At 42.3% G+C, this 23,442-nt stretch overlaps 1 protein-coding gene across 1 annotated transcript; it reads left to right on the top strand.

Moving 5' to 3' along the window:
* Positions 1–481: 481 nt before the first annotated feature.
* On the top strand, positions 482–23,015 carry LOC124784739 (cold shock domain-containing protein CG9705). Its single transcript, XM_047254125.1, has 4 exons — positions 482–507; positions 1,160–1,298; positions 1,382–1,501; positions 21,986–23,015. The coding sequence occupies exons 2-4, from the start codon at positions 1,165–1,167 to the stop codon at positions 22,158–22,160; spliced, it is 429 nt and encodes a 142-aa protein (XP_047110081.1). The 5' UTR covers positions 482–507; positions 1,160–1,164; the 3' UTR covers positions 22,161–23,015.
* Positions 23,016–23,442: the final 427 nt, after the last annotated feature.

Here is a 23,442-nt window from a genome sequence, read left to right as displayed (position 1 = left end):
CATTCTTAGGTAGCGAAGCAAACCTGTTTTTTGAACCAGTGGCTAAGCTCTCTGATACTGCTCTCATCCTATGTGCCCTGTTTCCTGCTACCACTTCTCACATCTTGTTACCTTTCTCCTCCTCGTTAAGGTGTCTAGTTTTTTCTAATACTGTCAGTCACTGTCTTATGGGCCCTGTATCTTTCCTACTGTTCAGCAATTTTTTGTCTAGCGCACAGACACTCTAATACCATGGAAGATTCTCACTCGCATCACCACTTCCCTTGCTACTCAATTTCCCCCCACCCTCCACCCGGTGAAGGCATCAATAATAACAGCTTCACTGCACCTCGGAATTAACTTTTCTGTGACAATTCAAACAACTCACACTGGGACAGCTAATAAAAGTAAACTCTTAAACACTACTGTTACGCAATGAAGTTGTATGGGATGTGAGATACGCAGTTATCAAGTCACATGTTTTTCTTTCTGAAAGCTCCACCTCTCGTTGGCTGTTGGAATTCTTCGGTGGGTTAAATCTTTCCACTCACATTCTTTTATTCCACTCTCAGCAGAATACATGTAATTTATAAACGAGAGATTTGGTTTTCCAATTAAGCCGCATCCGTATTGAGTTACCATTCACGGTAAAAAGTTTTATGCTTATACTGACTTATAGTTTCCATCGAATTACAAAGAAATACTGTTGTAAAACCTTCATGGTTTGGTGCAATTGGTTTTAGAGAACTTTACATTGGATCGCTTGATGAGCTGTTTACATTTCATGCGATATTTACATTACCTTGCTCGCGGAACTATTATATCTTTGAGTGATTGTTTATAAGCGTGTGTTTGACGTTATATGTCAGAGGTTAATTATTTTGAAGATCTGCATACTGTAGTGCGTTTGCCTACTATTTAGTTGAAATTTGGTACAGGAGTGAACTTTAATCCATTGTCTTCCTGCACAAATGTATGCAGCGGCTTAATAATAAATGTGTAGTAGTTAAGCTGGTTGCATATTTAGAGTATGAGTGTGTTGTTTATTGTGAGACAAGTAATGCAGAAAGAGCTTTCGACTTATTTCGCAAGCTATTTTAATGATGTAGTTGTGAAATACGAGCATCAGCAGTTTTGTTACCACGTACATATTAGACTTACAGCCGATTTCTTGTTTCAGAATCAATGGCATCTTTAAATGCACCCAAAACAAACCAGACATCTACGGAAACTACGCTTCGTTCTCCTATAAAATTAGATTTCGATAATTTGAAAATTCCCAGCCCAATTGTTACAAGACGCACCAGAACGAACTCAACGTAAGTGTAAAATAACAAAGTTCTTGGTGTACTGTGTATTTGTTTTAGAATATAATTCACGATAGGCTATATTTGTCTTGCAGATCGGCAAGGGCTGGAGAAAAGCAGGAGTCGGGAAAAGTGAAAATGTTTTGCAGATCTAAGGGTCATGGCTTCATTACGCCCAATGACGGTGGAGAAGATATTTTTGTACATATTTCAGAGTAAGCATACAGAATTCTGAATATAATATTTCTTTCTTTTTATTAACTGGATTGATCGTGATGTTAATCATTTATTTATTCAGCCCGGAATCATCTCACAATGATGATAAGAGTTGTCATCATAACACAGTGAAAATAAATAACACACAATATGCACGCACATAGAATATAAGTGTGTTTTTATAAGGATATGACAGGTGGCCAGCTGTGGCTTGCTGATGGACCCGTTCTAGCATTTGCATGAAATAATTTGGGAAAACCCAAATCAGGATAGCTGGATGGACGAACCCCCTCCATCCCTTCCCCAATAAGGGGGTAGTGCCTTAACAGCCACTCTGCCTCATTCGGTTGGCCATAGTGCTTGATCTTACTCGATTATTACCTACAGTAATAGTGCTTATACTGCTCGTATTTATTACTGGATTGCTCAGTATTTTTGATAAGCCATCACAGCTCAGAAGCTCGTGCTTTCTGATGGGCTTGAGTACAGTATGATGTCAAGAAATGGGCTGTTGGCTGTAGAAACAGTTACCCCAGTTCACAATATATTAAATCTATCCAATAATTCTTTAGCAATAAATGCAGTTTCATATCTGTTGTCAGTGTAGTATGACTGTTTTGCACCTTATGGGTAAGCATCTTCTTGTTCCTAGATATGTTTAAGAAGTAACCTGTTGCTGTGGTTCTTGGTTTGAATAGGGTTTTATAAAGTTCTCCAAATTAGTCTCTCCTATGCAAACCTGTTGACTACTACTGCAATCTGTGCATGTTTGAACCTGTATTCCATGTTTATCCCTCGGTCTCACTGTACAGTATTAACCCCCTTTCCCCCTGCACCTCCTCCCATTCAATACAAATTGACTATTGCTTGATGCCTCAAAATGTGTCCTATCAACCGATCACTTCTTTTAGTTCTGCCATAAATTTTTGTCACCAGTTTGATTCAGTATCTCCTCATTAGTTATGTGATGTATCGATCTAAGATCTAACTCTAAGCATTCGTTTATAGCACCACTTCACAAAAGCTGCTATTTTCTTCTTGGCTGAACTGCCTCTTGTACACGTTTCAATTTTCTAAAAGGCTACACTCTAGGAAAATACGCCGGCCGAAGTGGCCATGCGGTTCTAGGCGCTGCAGTCTGGAACCACGAGGCCACTACGGTCGCAGGTTCGAATCCTGCCTCGGGCATGGATGTGTGTGTTGTCCTTAGGTTAGTTAGGTTTAACTGTTTCTAAGTTCTAGGGGACTAATAACCTCAGAAGTTGAGTCCCATAGTGCTCAGAGCCATTTGATCCATTTAGGAAAATACTTTCAAGAAAGGCTGCCTAATGCTTAAATTTATATTCAATGTTGACAAATTCTTTTTCTTCAGAAATGCATTCCTTGCTATAACCAGCCTGCATTTTACATCTTTTCTACTGTGGCCATCATCAGTTATTTTGCTGCCCAAGTAACAAAACTCATATACTGCTTTTGGTATTTCATTTTCTAATTCCCTCAGCATCATCTGATTTAATTTGACTACTCTCCATTACCCTTGTTACACTTTTGTTGAAGCTCATGTTATAATCTCTTTTCGCGACATTATCCATTCTGTTCAACTCTCCTTTCAAATAATTTTCACAGAATTACAATGTTATCACCAAAACTCAAAGTTTTCATTTCTTCTCCCTGAGCTTTAATTCCGTCTCCAAATTTCTCTTTGATTTCTTGTATTGCTTGCCGTATGTATTGAATGACTTCGGAGATAGGATACAACCCTGTGTCACTCTCTTGTCAGCTACTGGTACTGCTTCCATTTCAAGTCCTTAACCTCTTAAAAACTGCAATCTGGTTTCTGTACAGTCTGTGTAGAACCTTTCGCTCCTTGTATTTTGCCACTATAGCTTTCAGAATTTCAGAGTGCATTCAACAACATTGCAAAAATCTTTCAGTACATTTACAACTGCTATAAATGGAGGTTTGCCTATCTTTGAAGATAAGACATGGGGTCAGTATTGCCTTGCACATTCCTGTGTTTCATTGGAATATTCATACCTTTGAGCACGATTTCTTTAGAATTAGAATTATTACGTTATTAGAAGTCTGAGTGTATTTTGCGTGTCTCGTATAGCTTGCGCACTAGGTGCAATAGTTGTCATGACTGGGTCTCACAAGTATCTCAGTAATTTTAAGGAATTTCATGACCCCAGGGACATTGTTTCAAGTTAGGTCTTTCAGTTATCTGTGAGATTGTTCTTGCAGTATCATATCTCTCATCACATCTACATCAGTATTTTTCCTTTCTATAATACTACCTTAAAGTTCATTTCCCTTTTAGACACACCCTATATATTCTTTTTAACTCTCCATCCTTTGCTTACACTCAAATCTTCTGATGTCAGACACTCAGGTCAGTACCAAATATTCTATGCCTATAGAGAATCAACCAAAACACCGATTTAGTTTTTGCTATGTGCTGTCATCCAGTAGAACATATGTAAACGGTAATTAAAAGTAACACTAGAACTCTGTAGCAAAGGAAGAGCATATCTATGAGTGATAGTTTCATAGATCTCAAGTGAGAGAGTAGATAAGTGTGAGGTCATTGTGCTAAAGGTCCCATGTTCAAACCCAATTGATGAAAATTTGCTATTACTGTTTGCACGTGGAACTCTTATATGGGAGGACATTTTGCTGACAAAATGGATTTATGACTGCTTTTAGACCCGCAGTGTCTACTTGTTCTCTGCCTTCAGGAAACAAAATAGCATCCTCACAACTGTTTTGAGCTTTCATGTTTCTTCTCTCATTTTTTCCAAGTTTATAGTGATGCTCTTTTCTCAGGCTGCTTTCACTTTGTTAGTTGAAAGTAGGAAACCTATAGAGTGGTGTTCTGTCGGACGTGTGCAACAGAACAGACACCACACATGATGAAACAGGTAGGCATTTGTAGTACCATGAAATAAACATAAACGTTCGGAACAGTAGAACAAAGAAACAATTGCATCACATATGTAGAAGTATCAGTACTCCCATTTCTAGCATGATACAGTAAAAAATAACACTTTGGGGTATGAATCCAGGAACCGTGGTATGACGACCTAGCACTCTGCCAACTTTGCCACAGAAGCTTTTCCTGTGGTCCGTAGTCCTAGTGTTACTTTGGTTTATTGTTTACATCCATTCTCTTGGACGATAGCTCGTAGTATGAACTAAATTCGAATTCTGGTTGATACTCCATTGACATAAAAAGTAAGGTGCTGATCTGAGTGTCTGACATCTGGAAGTATGGGTGTTAGTACTGGCTTGCCATCCAAGCTCTTCATACTCATACATACAGTTGCTTTACTTTTCTCTGGAGGTCACTTTAATTCAGTGTAAAATATGTGACTGTCGACTTTGTCATGCTGCTTACTGTAGTGATGTACTGAGAACATGAGCCAGAGACTATTTACAAGTGCATATGCATGGTTTTGTCATCAGCAACTGAAACAATACGTCTTTGAAGAAACTAAGACTGTATAATCAGAAATCTGTTTAAAACTGGTTGAAAATGATGAAGGTTGTGTGGAATGTAGCATATCCAATTTGTTTATACGCTCAGGTTATGTATAACTGCTGTCTCCCTTCAGTTACAAATACTTTCATTGTTGAGAATTATCATGCAAAGTAATTAACTTTCTGTGATAAAACTTTCTAGAGGAAATATCAAATGTTGGTGTCTGTCGTGGATATTATGTAGGTTCTAACACCGAGCAAGTGGACAATGTGGATATTTTCATAGAATATTCATGAGCATTGTGGATCTGCTGATGTGTGCGCCGTTAACTCCCCATGTATACCAAGGAGTAGATGCCTGTCACCCTGGGGCATAGGGACTCCCAGCAGTGGCCTTTGCTGTGGCTGTGTGGCTCTGAAGCATGGTATGTCATCTCTTGCTGGTGGTCCGCCGCCAGTAGTTTCTAAGTGGGCAAAGTCTAATTTCAGTGCTACGACATATGACGCCAAATCGTTCCCTCCCTGGCCACATCATGGGAGGAATGCCAGGCTAAGGATGGCAGTGAAGCTTATTCAGCCCGGTACCTCGTATGTACGAGAGTTGATGGGGAATCTTTTGTGTCCATGAAGCCTCAGTTTTTTGTGGAGCAGTTGGAGAACAAGTTTGGGAAGGTGGAGAGCTTGTCCAAAATGCGCTCTGGGTCAGTCCTGATAAAAACAGCATCCTCTGCCCAGTCACGGGCATTGCTCACTTGTGACAAGTTGGGTGATGTTTCTGTTACCATCACACCCATAAGAGCTTAAACAAAGTCCAGGGTATTATATTCCAGAGGAACCTTCTTTTTCAGTCTGATGACAAGCTGCGTGCCAATTTAGAGTGGTGAGGTGTTCATTTCGTCTGGCATGTCCATTGGGGTCTGAGGGATAATCAGGTTGCCACCGGTGCCTTCATCTTGGTCTTCGAAGGTGACACATTGCCCGAGAAGGTCGAGGTGATAGTCTACCGCTGTGACGTCGTGCCATATATCCCTCCCCCAATGCGGTGCTTTAAGTGCTGGAAGTTTGGCCATATGTCTTCCCACTGTACTTCCAGCGTCACATGTTGAGATTGTGGACGTCCATCACATCCCAATACTCCATGTGTCCCGCCTCCCATCTGTGTCAACTGTGGAGAGCATCATTCACCTTGATCTCCAGACTGCAGGATTTTACAGAAAGAGAGGAAAATCATGGAATATAAGACCCTGGACCGACTGATCTACACTGAGCCTAAGAGGAAATTTGAGCGCCTACATCCTGTGGCTATGACCACCTCTTATGCTGCCGCTACAAGAATAAGTGTCGCCCCATCAGTTCCTCGCATTCCTGACACCTCTCAGAACCAGAAGACTACACCTGCCACCTTGATGGTGGGGGGGCACTTCCCTCCCTATTGCTCCCGCACCAACTACTTTGGGAGCAACACACCCCCAACCATCGGGGATATCAGTTCCCACTTCTGAGCCGGAGAACCGTAAATCTTCTTTGGCTTCGCACGAAAGAAAGGGGTCCCGTGGGTCCCTCCCTTCCCAGGTTTCTGCTTGTGGGAAAGAAGACAAACACCAGTGGCTAAAGAGCCCAAAAGCAGTTGGTCGTAGGGCTTCACGCCCACCCTCAGTCCCGGAGACTGAATCATTGAAATCCTCCCAGCCCGGGAAACCCAAGGAGCAGTGAGAGAAATCCAAAAAGAAGATCCCCGAGACCAAGGGAATGCGGTGGCATCCACACTACCGCTACCTACAAGCTCTGCGTCTGTGGATGAGGTGGAGATTCTGATGTATGCTGAGGACCTAGATCTCGCCTGACCCTCAGACACAATGGATATAGGCTGCTCAGGCAAAAAGTCGGTGGCAGCAGGTGACCCTGAGCATAAACTGCCTCATTGAATGTTCCATGCCTTCCCAGTCTCACGATGATGTTATCCTCCAGTGGAATTGCGGCAGTTTTTTCCACTGCCTGCCTGAGCTACAGCAACTGTTAAGCTTTACATCTGCTTTCTGCATTGCCCTCTAGGAAACCTAGCTCCTGGCATTGCAGACCCCTGCGCTCTGTGTCTTTAAGGGATACTACAGGAACTAGTGACTATAATCGAGTGTCAGGTGGAGTTTGCGTTTATGTCCTAAATTCAGTCTGTAGTGAAACTGTGCCCCTTCAAACCCCTCTTGAAGCTGTGGCTGTCAGAATAAGGATGAAGCAGGAAATAACTGTCTGCAGTGTATATATTCCTCCAGATGGTCCAGTATCCCAGAATGTATTACTTGCACTGATTGACCAACTCCCTAAACCTTTCCTACTCTTGGGAGATTTTAACACCCATAACCCCTTGTTGGGTGGCACCGTGCTTACTGGCGAAGGCAGAGATGTCAAGAATTTACTGTCACAACTTGACATCTGCCTCTTAAATACTGGGGCTGCCACACATTTCAGTGTGGCTCATGGTAGTTATTCGGCCATGGAGTTATCAATTTGCAGCCCAGGACTTCTCCCATCTGTCCACTGGAGAGCACATGATGACCTTTGTGGTAGTGACCACTTCCTCGTCTTCCTGTCACTGCTCCGGCGTCAGGCCCACAGACACCTGCCCACATGGGCTCTAAACAAGGAAGACTGGGAAACTTTCACCTCTGCTGTCACTTGACATGGATGGCTATCGGCCCATCAGCCTCACTGACATTCTTGTGTAAGCTGTTGGAACATACGGCGTGTTGGTGGTTGGGTAGTCCTGGAGTCACGTGGCCTACTGGCTCCATGTTAGGGCGGCTTCCACCACGACCGCTCTACCATTGATAATCTAGTGTCCCTTGAGTCTGCCATCCGAACAGCCTTTTCCAGACGACAACACCTGGTTGCCGTCTTCTTCGATTTACGAAAAGCGTATGACACCACCTGGTAACATCATATCCATGCCACATTATACGAGTGGGGTCTCAGAGGCCCGCTCCCGATTTTTATCCAAAATTTCCTGTTGCGTCGTACTTTCCATGTCCAACTAGGTGCCTCCCATAGTTCCCCCATATCCAGGAGAATGAGGTCCCACAAGGCTCTGTATTGAGTATCTCTCTATTTTTAGTGGCCATTAATGGTCTAGCAGCAGCAGCTGTAGGGCCGTCCGTCTCACCTTCTCTGTATGCAGATGACTTCTGCATTTCATGCTGCTCCACCAGTACTGGTGTTGATGAGCGGCACCTACAGGGTGCCATCCACAAGGCGCAGTCATGGGCTCTAGCCCACGGTTTCCAGTTTTCAGCCACAAAGTCATGTGTCATGCACTTCTGTTGGCTCCATACTGTTCATCCAGAACCAGAACTTCACCTTAATGGCAATCCACTCACTGTAGTGGAGACATATTGATTCTTAGGACTGGTTTTCAATGCCTGATTGACTTGGCTTCCTCACCTTCGTCAGCGTATGCAGAAGTGCTGGCAGCACCTCAATGCCCTCTGCTGCCTGAGCATCACCAATTGGGGTGCAGATCGCTGTACGATGCTGCAGCTCTACAGAGCCCTTGTCCAATCCCTCCGTGACTATGGGACTCTGGTTTATGGTTCGGTGGCACCCTCAGCGTTGCATTTACTTGACCCAGTGCACCACCGTGGCGTTCGCCTAGCGACGGGAGCTTTTAGGACGAGTCCGATGACCAGCGTCTTTGTGGAGGCCAGAATCCCTCCATTGAAGATTAGGCATTCACAACTGCTCACCAGTTACGTTGCACACATTCATAGTTCTCCTGCGCACCCGAATTACCAACTCCTTTTCCCACCCGTGGCAGCCCATGTCCCACGTCGGCGGCCCGGGTCAGGGCTAACGATTGCGGTTCGCGTGCATCCTTTCTGTCTGAACTGGAGTCCTTCCTTTTACCTCCTATACATGAGGTCCATTCACGTACACCTCCACTATGTACACCTGGGCCGTGGCTTCGCCTGGACCTTTCACTTGGCCCTAAGGCCTCAGTTAACCCTGCAACTTTCCGCTCTGGATTCTCAACACTGGAGCCATGGAGTGGTTTACACTGATGGCTCAATGGCCGATGATCACGTTGGGCTTTGCCTATGCTCATGGCGGACATATAAGAGGTGTGACAATCAAGTAATGAGACTGATTTTTGTTGCAAGATGTGGCAACCCTGCAGGCTTGCATAGGCACAATATCTTTGACCTTGGTCTATAAGTTGCTTCTAGTACAAGCGGTACTTCGATGCAACTGCTCAGTCGTGAGGTGTGCTGTAATAAGTTAACATGTATTTGTGTCTCTCGTCACGGAAATGGAACCGCATAGTATTGCGCAACGGTATGTCATTTCTTTTTGCGTTAAATTGGGTGAAAGCACGACGACAACTTACGGTAAGCTTCAGAACGCTTTTGGAGAGGAGGTTATGTCAAGAGCTCAAGTTTTTCATTGGCATAAAATGTTTAGTGAAGCCAGAACAAATGCTGAAGATGAAGACAGCAGTGGACGACCATCAACCTCACAGACGGATGTCAACTTGGCCAGGGTGCGTGAACTCTACGATCTTATCGAAGATTATCTGTGAAAATGATTGCATAAGAACTGAAAATCAGTCGAGAAACAGTTCATCTAATAATAAGTGAAGATCTTGGTTTGAGAAAGATTTGTGCAGAAATGGTTACCAAAAATCTCACACCACAACAGCGAGAAATACGGAAAAATGTGGCAGCTGATCTGTTAGAGCAAACGTAAATGAATCCAGAATTGTTGAGCCGTGTTATCACTGGTGATGAAAGTTGGTTTTTTTCAGTACGATCCAGAGACAAAACGCCAAAGTTCACAATGGTGCTTAAAGGGATCACCCAGATCTTAAAAAAGCTCTCATGTCAAAGTAAAAAGTGAAATGCATGCTTGTGTGCTTCTTTGATTCCAAGGGAATTGATCATAAAGAGTGAGTGCCTCCTGGACAGACCGTTAACCAATATTACTACAAAGAAATTTTAGAAAGACTTCGTAAAAGAGTTCTTCGTGTCTGTGCCAACATTGCTGATAATTGGATTCTGCATCATGATAATGTGTCATCCCATACTGCTCTGTCAGTACAGCAATTTTTAACCTCAAAACAAATTTCAGTACTACCACAGCCACCTTATTCACCAGATATCGCTCCGTCCGATTTTTTTGTGTTTCCAAGAGTCAAAACGGCAGTCAAAGGACACCATTTTCCAAGATGTCCAAAAAGCTGTGACGAGGGTCTTGGAGGATATCACAGAAGATGAGTTCCAGAAATGTTACCATCAATGGTATAAGTGCTGGATAAAGTGTGTGCAATCAGAAGGGAACTACTTTGAAGGAGACAACACTAAACTTGACTAAATTGGTAAGCAACTTTTTTTCACATCAGTCTCATTGCTTTATTGTCGCAGCTCGTAGAACAGCACTCCTTGCCCGATGGCTGCAGTGTTTTCACTGCAGAGCTGGCGGCCATATTTTGCGCTCTTGAGCACATCCGCTTATTCCCAGGTGAGTCATTTCTCATGTGTACTGACTCCTTGAGCGGCCTACAAGTTGTCAACCAGTGCTATCCTCGTCATCCTTTGGTAGCGACCATCCAGGAGTCCGTCTATGCCCTGGAATGGTCCAGTCATTCAGTGGTGTTTGTCTGGAGCCCAGGTCACATCGGAATCCCAGGCAATGACTTGTTGACAGGCTGACCAAATGGGTTACGCAGAAACCATCTCTCAACCTGACCTGCGTTCTGACTTATGCCGCAGGGTTTTTCAGCTTTGGGAGATGGAATGGCATAACAGTATGCACAACCAGCTGTGTATCATTAAGGAGATTATGAATTTGTGGAAGTCTTCCATGCAGGCCTCTCACAGGGAATCAGTTATCCTCTGCCGGCTCTGCATTGGCCATGCTTGGGCGACCCATGGTTACCTCCTGTGCCGTCAAGACTCACCTCAGTGTCAGTGCGGCACCCAATTGACAGTGGCCCACCTTCTGGTACAGTGTCCCACATTGACTGCCCAGTGACAGAATCTTGGGTCACGGGACTCGTTGTCGCTAATTTTATCTGACAATGCCTCATTGGCTGATTTAGGTTTGTTTTATTCATGTGGATGGGTTTTATCATTCAATCTGAGTTTTAGCACATGCCCTTTGCCCCTCTGTGTCCTCCACCCTAGTACTTTTAGAGTAGAGGTTTTAATGTGTTGCAGAGTGGCTGGCTTCTCCTTTTTATTCTCATGGTCAGCCAGCCATGGTAATCTGCTTAGTTGTTTTACTCTCTTCATCCCATTTCTTGTGTTTCTTTGGTTTTCTTGTCCCCCTTTTGTCCATTTACACATTGTTGCCTTTCATCGTTCTTGTGATTTTTCCTTTCATTCCGTTTTGTGTCGTCAGTCTTGTTTGTTTTATTTGGAACAAGGGACAGGTGACCTCGTAGTCTGGTCCCTTCCCCCCTCTTTTAGTCAAACCAACCAACTTTTGAACTTTTGCGAATATGTTCATCAAAATCTTACTTCATTGAACCACATTTGCCCTTAGAGGATTAGTATTCGTGTGTTAGGTATGGAGTTGGCGACATAGGGATTGCTGAGCTAGGGCCTGGTAAGCGATGCCAGTCCTCTGTCACCGCAAGCTCTGAGCATGGTTCAGCGACCGTTGTGCGACACAGTGGTACAGTGTTGTGTGTCGCAGGGACTGGGGATCTTGGCTTGAGCACCTGGATCCTGAGGATGGTAAAAACCTCTATTAAAAAAAAGCCTCCTTAGTGCCCATACGCACTCTTATTCTCACCTTTGATAGAGCAATGCTTCTGTCCAAGATCAAAGCAGGCTATGAAGTTATCACAGTCCGACTGTATGTTCCGAACCTGATGTGCTGCTACCAGTGTAATCGTTTCAACAACAGTTGAATGTCTTGTTGACACCCAGCCAACTGTGTACGCTGTGGTAGCAATGTGCACGAGGGAAATTTTCTGCCTCCTTCACCCCATTTTGTCAACTACAGTGGTGACCGTGCTGCCTCCTTTTGAGATTTTCCCATGTATCTTGATGCGCTGCCTGTCCAGGAGATGCAGGTAAAGCAAAAAGTGCCTTACCCGGTCACTCGTGAGTTATTGGCTAGTCACAAACCCTGTGTTCTCCCATCTGGCATTTACAGTATTGTTCTTGCTACATCTCGCTCCATGAAGGACATGGCGACGCATACATGCGACCTCAAATTTAGCTCTGAGGTTGTGAAATCGCCCAATGTCATGGTAGCATTGCTGTCTTTTCGTCCTGCTTTGCAATGAGCCACCAGACACTTGTCTCACAGGGTGAAGTCACCAGCTACACAACCGGCAGACCAGAAAGGACAGAAGGAATACTCCTGTGAAGACTTCAAACATCCCTCCATCCAGTCTTCCTCTGCTACCCGGAATGCCTTCGAAGAAGTCAAACAAAGGCAAATTATCTTCACCTTTGCTGATTCGAAGATCCTCTTTGATGGTGTCACCACGTGATAACCTTGCCCGGCTGGCACCCGTGACACCGGTGCGTTGGACTCCGAGGGCCGACAGCAGAAGAAAACCGATGCTTCTGTGGACCTCATGGAGCAGGATCCTGTGTGCCATGTAGCAGTGAGCTGGCACTCAGCAGCCACTGAGGTGACATCCCTTCATTTTTTCCTCATCATGACTTTCCAAAGGAACATCAGAGGCCTTTGATCCCACAAAATGGATTTACGGCAGCTTTTAGACTCACGATGTTTACTTGTTCTCTGCCTTTAGGAAATAAAATTGCGTCCTCACAAATGCTTTGAGGTTTTGTGTTTCTTCTTGGTCCATTTTGACCTTCCCCCTGAGATTGGCATTCCATGTCATGGCAGAGTCATGCTGCTCATACGGGATGATGTCACAGTCAACCCATCTCTCTGACTGTCCGTCTTCAGGTTGTTGCAGTTCACCCTTTCCTTCCTCACTTGACCTTCTCCCTTTGTACCGTTTACATCCCTTCATCATTTGATCAGCTTAACAGCTCCTGCCTTAACAGAGGAGCACCCATGTTCCTTCAGATTCTTCGCACACCTATTCCCATTTGGCCCTATCCTTCTGCACTGCCCAACTTGCACATTGTCTCAAGTGGTCTGCTCTCTCTAACACATACTTGAGTGACCATGTCCTGTGTGCTATTAGTTTGCTGACTCCTACCCCACCTACATGCACACCTTAATGGCAGCTTACTAAGACTGACCGGAGGCTTTACTCCTCCCTGGTGATCTTCAGTGAACAAGATTTCCCCAGTTGCTGCTGCAGAACATTCCATTCCTTGTACTTCTTCTTTACCATGCCGTGTCCTGTTCCCTTGGTGGACTGAGGCCTGCTGCGATGCATTTAGCTCCCAGAGACATACTTTCTGTGTTTTTAATCATCATCCTACAGTGGCAAACTGCATTCATTATAAATAGATGTGTGCACAATGACGTCGCGTTCTTGAGGATAGCAAAAAAGCTAGCTGGTTTTCATTCACTAGTTCTTTTAACAGTTCCACTCCCTCCTCCGTCATGTGGGCCAACCTCCAATGGCTCTCTGGGACCCAGATCCATTTGCCAATTTCTGGCCTGACAGCAGCAAATGATGTCATCATGGACCCTATTTCTATCTCCAGCATCTTGGGCGGCCATTTTGTGGAAATTTCAAGCTCCTCCCACTATCACCCTGCCTTCCTCCATCGGAAATGAGTGGGGGAGGCTTGGGCAATACCCTTCTCTTCTCAGAATTGTGAGTGTTACAATGCCGTGTGGCAGCCTGTGTTCACCTTGGCCTACATTAGCTTCCCAAGGACAGTACACCAGCTTCGCTCTGTGGCCTTCAGATTCATAACCTTCACATGGAACTTTGCAATAGTACCTTCGTGTACACTGATGGCACTCAGACTAACCGTGGTGTCGGGTGTGCCTTCATCATCGGCGCCGACGTTTGTCAGTATCAGCTTTCAGAACACTGCTCAGTATTTATGCAGAGTTCTTTGCATTGTATAAAAGGCATGCAGTACATTCGGCCTCTGTGTGCTGCACACCGTCTGTCTCTCAGTGCAACAGGTCCAGGAAAGCTGTCACTTTCTCACCGTCGATGTAGCCACTGTGATGTTCATGTGAGTTCCTAGTCACATTGTTCTGACATGAAACGATGCTGCTGACACTTCTGCCAAGGCAGCAGTCCTTGTTCCTAAGACTGCTAGTTTTTACATTCCCTGCGATGATCTCTGTGTTACCATCTGTCAGCGGGTGGTGTCACTTTGGCATCACCACTGATCCTCTCTTCATGGGAACAAGCTCCAGATTATTAAGTCCCTCCCAGCAGCTTGGGCAACCTCCCCTTGGCTCTCTTGCCATGAGGAGGTCATTTTAACTAGGTTGCATATTGGGCACTGAATTTTTAGCCATCACCATTTGTTAAGTGGTGCTCTCCTGCCACTCTGTTCGCATTGGGCCCAACCTTTGCCAGACGGAATGCCCTTTTTTTAACTCCTTTACATTCTCGTTTGTGTTTGCCATCTGAATTATCGGCCATTTTAGCAAACAATGTGTGGGCTGTTGACCACATTTAACTTTTTGTCTGTCGTAGCAATATGACAAAGGCCATTTAATTTTTAGTTCTGGACCTCAGTTTCTCTATGGCACATTTTATAGATCTTTACTCCTGTCCCTGTTTTTAGCTGTCTTGTCTTCCATCGATTGGGATTGACTTGTAGTCATTTTTAATTCCTCTCTGTCTTTGTGTTTTACAGTTTTGACACGGGCACTTATGATCGTTGTTGTTTTTGTGCCCTAAAACAAAAACAAACATACAAAGAAACACTATAGTGTTGAAAAGAGTCCATTTGTAGAATGAAATTTTCACACTACAGCGGAGTGTGCACTGATATGAAACTTCCTGGCAGATTAAAACTGTGTGTCGGACCGAGACTCGAACTTGAGACCTTTACCTTTTGCGGGCAAGTGCTCTACCAACTGAGCTACAACAGTACAGATATTGCCAAAACACTTCTAGAAAGGAAAACAAGAGTTTGTGGTGCAGTATGAATCATAGAGGTCTCCCTCAGTGTCTGTCTAAAAACAACAGGCAAATCTCTAAAGAAAGGTGACACTATATTACAAAGACACAGTGCCATTTTGCTGCAGAAATGGAAAGGGTGACTTCATCTCAAATCATACAGAAAGTATTTTTATTTCATCTTAATTTTTGAAAATGGTAAGGCCCTTTGAAAACTGGATATTTTCTAAATAACTCTTAGAACAGTAGAGAACAAAAAAATATATAACTAACAAACAAAAAGTACTGGAGACCTGGCAGATGTTTTGCATTAAAGCTCCCTCTGAGCTGAAATCTAGTTGATACCCGCCCATTTATGGGCTTCCTTTAACTTACAAATTCAACATGAAAATATGAAATTTAGGTTAATTTTTCCAATTAAAAAAATGTTTTATTTTCTAATTTGGAAAGTCACAGAACACTGTCTTTTCTGTCATATTACCAGATACTACTGATTTAAATATAAACAGTATCTTCTGTGTTCCAGCTATCTGTAGTATGTAAATATTTATGACTAAAAATGTAAAAAATTGCATATTTACAAGTTTTTATGAATTATTTATTCAAAAACACCCATCTGAAAACTTTTAGAGTTACACAAAATATTGGTTGGTTAATAAGCTAGTAGTCAGTGCAAACACAGTGGGCAATATTTTTCTGTGTTAAGGGTTAAATTTTTTTTAACATTCTGCATATTTCACATCACTGAATTTCTAGTGTAAACTATGCATGTTAGCAACACTGTTTCCAGCACTCTTCTGTTTGTAACAAATGAGTGAGAACATCCACTATTCTGCATTGAGTTTTGTGTTTAGTTTGAACTTTTTGTCAGATGCAATGTCAGGGAGGAAATACAGTATAGTGAAAGAATGAGGTGTGTGGACTATGAAAAAAGACACAAGAAAATGGTGTTTAAGAAAAGTGAAAAACACAGTTGTTGGAAATCTGTCAGAGGTATTGCAGAATTATCTTGGTTCTCAAGTAATGGTATTAGCATCACATCCATTGTGCAAGAATTGCTGCACTCACTACAAGATGAAATTTAGTGACAATCCACCTGAATGATCACAATCACTCGAATGTGAAACTGCAGAAGACAGTGCAGATGTTTATATTCCTGGGTGTGAAGTAGTTGATGGGTTGTATGTTAGCATTTCTGCTGTAGCCCCTACTACATCCCTCCTTAAATGTCCAGGAAAGGCAAGCACAAGAAGATAACAGTATGTAAAAAGAAAAGTGGGAGAAATAGAAAAAAGTTTTACACAAGCAACATCTTCAAAATTCTGTGAAGTGTATAATGCAGATGCATGTGTGGTGCAGAACCCGAAAACTGTGATATGTGCTTGAAATGTGATGTATCATTTCAAAAACTAAATACTCCTATCTCAGCAGCCACCTATACTGAGAAGGTACAGTTACTGACACTGATACCAGGTAGCTACTCTGTGATACTGGTACCAGGTAGCTCTAAGCAGCAGATAGAGGAATACATACCCATTTCCTCACATGATTTGATTTCAAAAGCTCTTAAAATAAAGAATGAGAAAGGTATTTGGGCATGTCCAGATTTTTACTGTGGGCATTCGTTGCAAGATGATACGCCTACTGTTGATCAGGAATATTGCTTAAGTGATGACAATGATGGTAGCAGGCAAAGTCCTAATCAGGCTATGTTATCTCTGTTAGTGAAAATGGTGAAAAAGTGAAAAGGTAAAAAGATATATGACAAGATCAATAAGAGAAGGATATATCCCAATGAAAAAGGAAAACCCAAATTCAAAAACTGGTCTCCCAAAATTCTACTCCTTATGACCAAAATGGATAAAGTGTCAGCCAGTGGAAGAAGCATGCAAATATATTTACTGCACTACTTTGAAACTTGTTTGTTTTGCCATAAGCAGTGCCACAAGAAAGAAGTACACAGAGATGGACCTGATGCTTTTGTGTGTATGTCAAGAGCTGCAAGATAAATGCTGGTTTCGGGTGTGTGCAATGTGTCCTGGTGCTGATGACTGTGGAAGCAATACACCTCCAGGATACAGACGATGACGCAACATACACATTATGGGAAGGAGGAGAGTTGGTGAAGAAGACAGCAGAGCCACAGAAGTTTGTTACAGAGGTTAGGCATTGGGTCATGAAAGGAACAGTTCACCACCATACCCGGAGGATGCAGACACAGGCCATAGCAGAAATAAAATCAGCCATATCCCAGAATACTGACACATTAGTTCTTCATTTCAACTTTGCTGAGAACCAGCCTGTTGCTTTTCAGAACAAAATTCAAAGTTAACACTGGCACACATCACAGGTATCAGTATCCACGAGTGTTGCTCACTTCTTTGGAACGTCACACTGTTTTGCTATTGTCAGTGATGATCTCATACACAACAGTGCACATTCATGCTAAACTGTCAGTATGAAATTGATGACACAGCATCTAGAGAGGCCATGCATTTCCTATACACGTGTATGTGACTGATGGTGCAGCATCTCATTTTAAAAACAGCTTTCAGCTATGAGCTTGGTCAACACTGTAGTACAGGAATTAACACAAAAAATGGATATTTTCTACAACAGGTCATGCAAAAAGTGCACGTGATTGGGTAGGAGGTCTCTGTAAATATCTTGCAACAAGATTTAATATACAGCACGAAGCTGTTGATGCTATAAGAAATGTTACTGGATTTGTACACACCATATCAACAACAGTAGTGAACATGAAACTCTTAATTCTAAATGAAAATACATTAAGGGAATTCCATTTGAAAAAGACAAAGGAGTGGTCTGCTATGAAGTCTGTGGTACAAATTCAATCAAGTCACTACTGTGTTGCATCCCGGAGTGGCACATACATAGAAAGAATGATTCTTCACGAAATGCAGCCTGTTACTGTATGAGAAATGTAGAGACCACAGTATACTTTAGAAGACTTTACAGTGAGCCACTTCGTTTCTTTTGTGTATGACAGTCAGTGATGGGTGGGCCAGATAAGTGTGTGTCATGAGTTGAAAGATATAACTGTCTCTTTTATGACACCTCGTGGTCCTGCTAATGCTTTCAAATGACCATTATCAAAAGATCAGTGTGCAGTTTCCATTTTCCAAGTACTACTATTGTTGGAACATTCTTTTCTGTGTGCAAATTCAGCTCAGCTATACAAGCTCGATGAGAAACAGATGAAAAAAAAACAAATGGACTCTGAAACTTCCTGGCAGATTAAAACTGTGTGTCGGGCCGAGACTCGAACTTTCATTCTACAAATGGACTCTTAATAAAATTGGTGCCACACGCCAAGGTGAGGTGAAAGTACAGAGAGAATAGCATTTTTCTTCCTTCTAGATCGGATATATATCCACTTACACTTTTGCAAACTATGTGAACAAGCAAGCCAATCTGATAAGTTTTCTGGACTTATATGTTCGGAAAAGAAGCTGTCCTCTCCATGGTATCATTGCGTCATCAAGAGAAGGCTCCTATTCAGGTTTGTATACGGTCTGAAATTTATCTAAGACATACTTTGGCACAGGTTCAACTTTGTAGAGTCTGGTTTCCTGACCGCTCTGTAAGGAATTCATATCTGCTCAAATTGATCTCTGCTCATTAGCTTGCCAAAAATCAGTACATCTATTAGAGGATCTGTTGACCAATAGTCCTTCAAATGATCTTTTTTTTTATTTGCCCCATAAGATAATCGTGCCCAGAAATTTTTTAAGTTCAGTAGCAGTGATATTTATAGTTTTGGGAGACTTGGGAGATCCTTTATAATGGTTTTTGTTTTGTTTTTAATGCATGTTTGATTGTACTAACATCTGACGAAAGTTCATCCCCTGGAAATAGTTCCATGGTGCTTATAAGGCTATTGATATCATTGGAAGGGTTTTTACCCTTGGAATGCCTCTAAATGTTTCTAACATAATGATTTTGTCCTTTGTCAGCCAACTTTCACTGTCAGAAGCTTCATCACCTAAATCGTTCACACTTATCACAGTTTGGTCGATTATAGCTATGTTGTTTTCTTCTTCACTTCTACCACCACTGTCAGTAAGATCGTAAGAATAACTTGGAACATCAGAACAATTGTCCACAAACAGTTCAGCAAGAATCTCTCTTTCTGTCAACTTTTTGTGTCGTACCACACAAGGCAACAACTACAGTACTGTCTATTTTGTGGTACTGATTGTTGGCGGTAAAACAAAAGATAAAAAGTAGTTCATACTGTTGTTCACCACATTGAACCCTCCAATTCATGTATAACTTTTTGTTAAATTGAAGTAGTTACTGGCATGAGCAACAGCTCTCAGAAAATCCCTGCAGAACGAAAAATGTTAATTTACGTGATCCGTTCTCAACAGTTGGACATGGAAACACGCAAATTTACGTGAGCCATATGCAATGTGTTAAAATTCGTCAAATGCATGCAAAATGGAGACCCTGTTGGTAGAAATCTCTAATTCCTAACAAAGAGTTGTAATTGACATTCTCTGTAAAGAACTGAAAGCTGAGTGGTCCCAAGAAGGCATTGCTGATGTGTAAAAATAATGAAAAGGATAGATGGTGGAATCAGACTTGTTTAGACTGACTTTCAGCAGTCCAAAGCTACCAGAGCAGGTTGAGGCCGGTTTCCTTCGCCTCAGTGTGCAGCCTTATTTCTCCAACCCAGTGTGCTGTTTTACACTCCAGCTCTTTTGGCAGCACCTTAGGTTGTGAGGGAGAAGCCACTTGTGGCAAATGTGGTAAGGCTGCCTGTTAGGGAATTGGTTGTTGTTCTTCTCTGAAGTGTGTAAACTGCTCTGAGGATCACCCTGTCTGGGGTCTGCAGTGTCTTCATTAAAGAAAAGAAGACACAGAAGATAAAAACAATGTATTTCGTAAGGCAAAGCCGAAAAGATCTACAAGGCCATGCAACCCCTGAAGTTTGCTACCTCTTTTGCGTCTGTTCTTAAACAGCTAATTCAGATGACCAATGCTGCTACACAGAAGGTGGTTGTTTGTGTTAGCACTAGAACCTGCATTTGTTAATGCACTTGTGCTGTGGTAGTTCCTTCAAAACCTGTACCAGCTCCTCCCAGAACATTGTACTAGGCCATGGTTGCCAGCATTGCAGAGCTCCCTGCTCCTCCAAAGGTTCAGATTGGTCCATTGTCCAGTGCTGCCACTACCACCTCTTGTGGCTGTGGCTCTGAAACCTCCACAGGCAAAAACCTAATGTCTAAGACAAAGAATCAGCTGCCAATGGAGACAGGAAGCAAGCAGTCTGACAATATCAACATCTGTCTGTGACATCTGTCATGACTCATCTACAGAGCTGATGGACCTTGATATTGACCTGGGGCACACATCTGGCCCCACCCACTACGGACTAACCTACATGACTGAAAGACAGGATGAAAGTGCAACTCCCAAAATAGATGGCTCCCATATTACAGTGGAACATTAACAGGTTCAAGACACATGTGGATAAACTGAAACTGGTAGCACAGGAACTTCCCTTCTGCTTGTATTTGCAGGAAATGCATTTTAAAGTGTCTGACGCCCTTGTGCTTTGGGGCTATACATCCCATCACAAGGTTGACCTGATGCGAAAGGGCCAAGGAAGGGGTCACGTTGTTTGTCGATAACGCACCCCATTCCTCTGCTCTCCCCGTAGCTACTAACCTGCAAGTGGTTGCTGTTGAAATTCGTGTGTGTCGGAGGACCACTGTTTGCTTGCTATATTTACTCTCACACAAGGTGACTGACTCTAAGGCTGTAACAGATCTTAAAGATCATTTCTCGTACTGAGAGGTCCCAATGCCCATAGTGCATTATGGGGCTCGAGCTATACTTGTACTGGGGGTCATGTCTTAGAGAACCTCATGATGTCCTAGGAGCTGTGCATTCTCTATGTGTGCAGCTCCACTCATTTCCCAGCTGCTACTGGATTGTCCTCTGCCATCAATCTCTCTTTCTGCTCTCCCACTGTTCCATACTCAGCTGAGTTGGAAGCAATTGATGATCCTTCATTCCAGTGACCACTTACCATTGTGGATCCACTGAGTGGAGCATTACGTGAACAGAAGCCACCAAAATGTGGATGGTCAGCAGGGTTTACTGGATACTGTGTTTGAACACCACAAGTCTCCAAGAATGGGTGGCCCACTTTACATGAGTGATCCATCATACTGCTGACATATCCATTCCAAAATCCTCAGGTCATCTTAGGAGGCAACTTGTACCTTGGTGGACTGATGAGTGCTGCTCAGCAGTCCATGATAGGTGTGTGGCTCTTCAACTGTTGAAGTACCGCCCAGCAGTATGCAACCTCTCAGCTTTTTGGATCACGAGAGCCAAGGCTCAATGTGTAATTAAGGTGAGCAAGAAAAGGTCATGGCAAGCATTCCTGAACACCATCAACTGTTCAACTTGTTCCACAAGAGTACAGGAAGCCATCAGTAAGACTTCCGGTAAACTCAGTCATTTATCAGTAGCAACAGTGTGGAAACAAGTGTTTTCAAACTACGCCCGGAGACATTGTTCAGACGATGACAGAGCATTTTGCTAAGACTACTGCCAATGCCAGCCAGGATCAGATGTTTAGAATTCTGTTGGGCTCTAGGAGGTGGTTGTGGAAATAGAAGAGCAGTCAGAGAGTTTATCATAACAGTGATGACATATATTAAACAGCACAATCTCTGCAACTGAAATTCGATGTCATATTATCATCAGTTGAAACGGTTTTTCTAACAAAGAAGCAAAAATTATTGAAAATAAATTTTTTAAGATATTGAGTGCTGCTTGTAAACAATGGGGGATGAAATAGCCTTTTTGTTGTATTAGTATTCAGCACACACAAAGTACAAGAATAAGCAACTTTCATTAAAAATTTCTTTTAATTTTTGACGAATGTAATTTAGTAGAAATTGCTTTTAATATGTTCTCTTTGTTTATATTCCAGTGTTGAAGGGGAATTTGTGCCACTGCCAGGGGATGAGGTTCAGTACCGGCTATGCCCCATTCCTCCAAAGTTTGAAAAATTTCAAGCAGTACATGTTCATATTGTTAACTTGACACCTGAAGTTCATGTGAGGTGGGATTGTAATGTTTGTGAAGATCACAGTGATCATAAGTAATAATTTAATCATGAGTTTTATCTGTAGAAAATGAACAACTTTGTAATGGTACTAGAGATGTGTTTTGTTTGCCTCAATTTTATGGCCACTGATTACACCAGATAGTTTGCTGTATTACTTCCAAAAATTTTCCAGAGATTTGTGAATTGTCTACTTACTGTTTTCAAATATAAGTGTTAGTATGTGGGGGTGAGAATAAGATGATGATCAGAATTAAATATCCATATTTTGCTGGATTTCTGATATAATAAATACACAAATATTATGCAGTGATATGTCAGTGTTTATATTGGTGCTCATATTGTGTTGATTTTTACTAGAGGTTTTGTGGGCAGCATAAATTTATTTTATAAGGGAATGTCGAATATATCTTATAATAGTTCATTTTACCAGTGCTGTTTAATACATATATTTGCTCATTTGTGACATCAGTGTAAGTTATTACTCTCTTTTTCGTGGACATCTGCAGTGAGATATCAGTGTTTGTCAGTTTTGTACTTCAATGCTTAAGAACTATTTCCCACAAGACAGCTTGTCAATGAAGATTATATTTCAATAATTCATTACTAGAATTAAAGATTGTGATACAAGACTAACTGGGTTGTTACTGCTTGTATCAGTACTAAGTAGCTGATTAGTCAAAATTGCCTGAAGTGAGAGGTACTCCAACTAAAATGTCATTTTGTAGTTGTTTTTATTAAATACTTACATAAAAATAGAAAGTAGCTAATTTAATTTATTTCTTTTGGCATTTTAGAGCAGTGTAAGAAGTCCGTTAAACATTACAGAAACATACATTGTCGATTTATGAACAAAAATTACAGCTCCACAGATTTTTTTCCTTCTGTTGCTCTAACTGTCTGCCCTTCTTTCGTACCCCTCCTCCCACCTTCTTCTCCTATCTTCCTCCCCCCCCCCCCCCCCCCCCCCCCGCCCACTTCACGTCATGTACAAAATGACATACACCCATGCTTTAGTTTTGATAGATACATATGCGAAACCTTTTTTAAAATGAAATTTTGGTTGCAAGGGACAACAAGAAATGGTACATGATTAACATAATTTATTTTTAGTTTTGAACACAATTAGACTTCATATATACTGGTTATAGTACATACTGAGAACAGTTCATACATAACTGGTTACAGTTAACTGTAGCCAGTTTTGTGGTGCAAGTGGCTTAGCAGTGTTGTTAAAGATTTGTCATTGTGTAATATTAATTGATCACAGCTGCTCATGTAATCTGCAGTGCCACTTGTTGCTTACATTAAAATCAATTACT

Source organism: Schistocerca piceifrons, chromosome 1 (assembly GCF_021461385.2).
Source record: "Schistocerca piceifrons isolate TAMUIC-IGC-003096 chromosome 1, iqSchPice1.1, whole genome shotgun sequence".
Classification (NCBI taxonomy): Eukaryota; Metazoa; Arthropoda; class Insecta; order Orthoptera; family Acrididae; genus Schistocerca; species Schistocerca piceifrons.
Note: the sequence above shows the minus strand (reverse complement) of the source record. Positions and strands in the feature narration are given on the sequence as shown.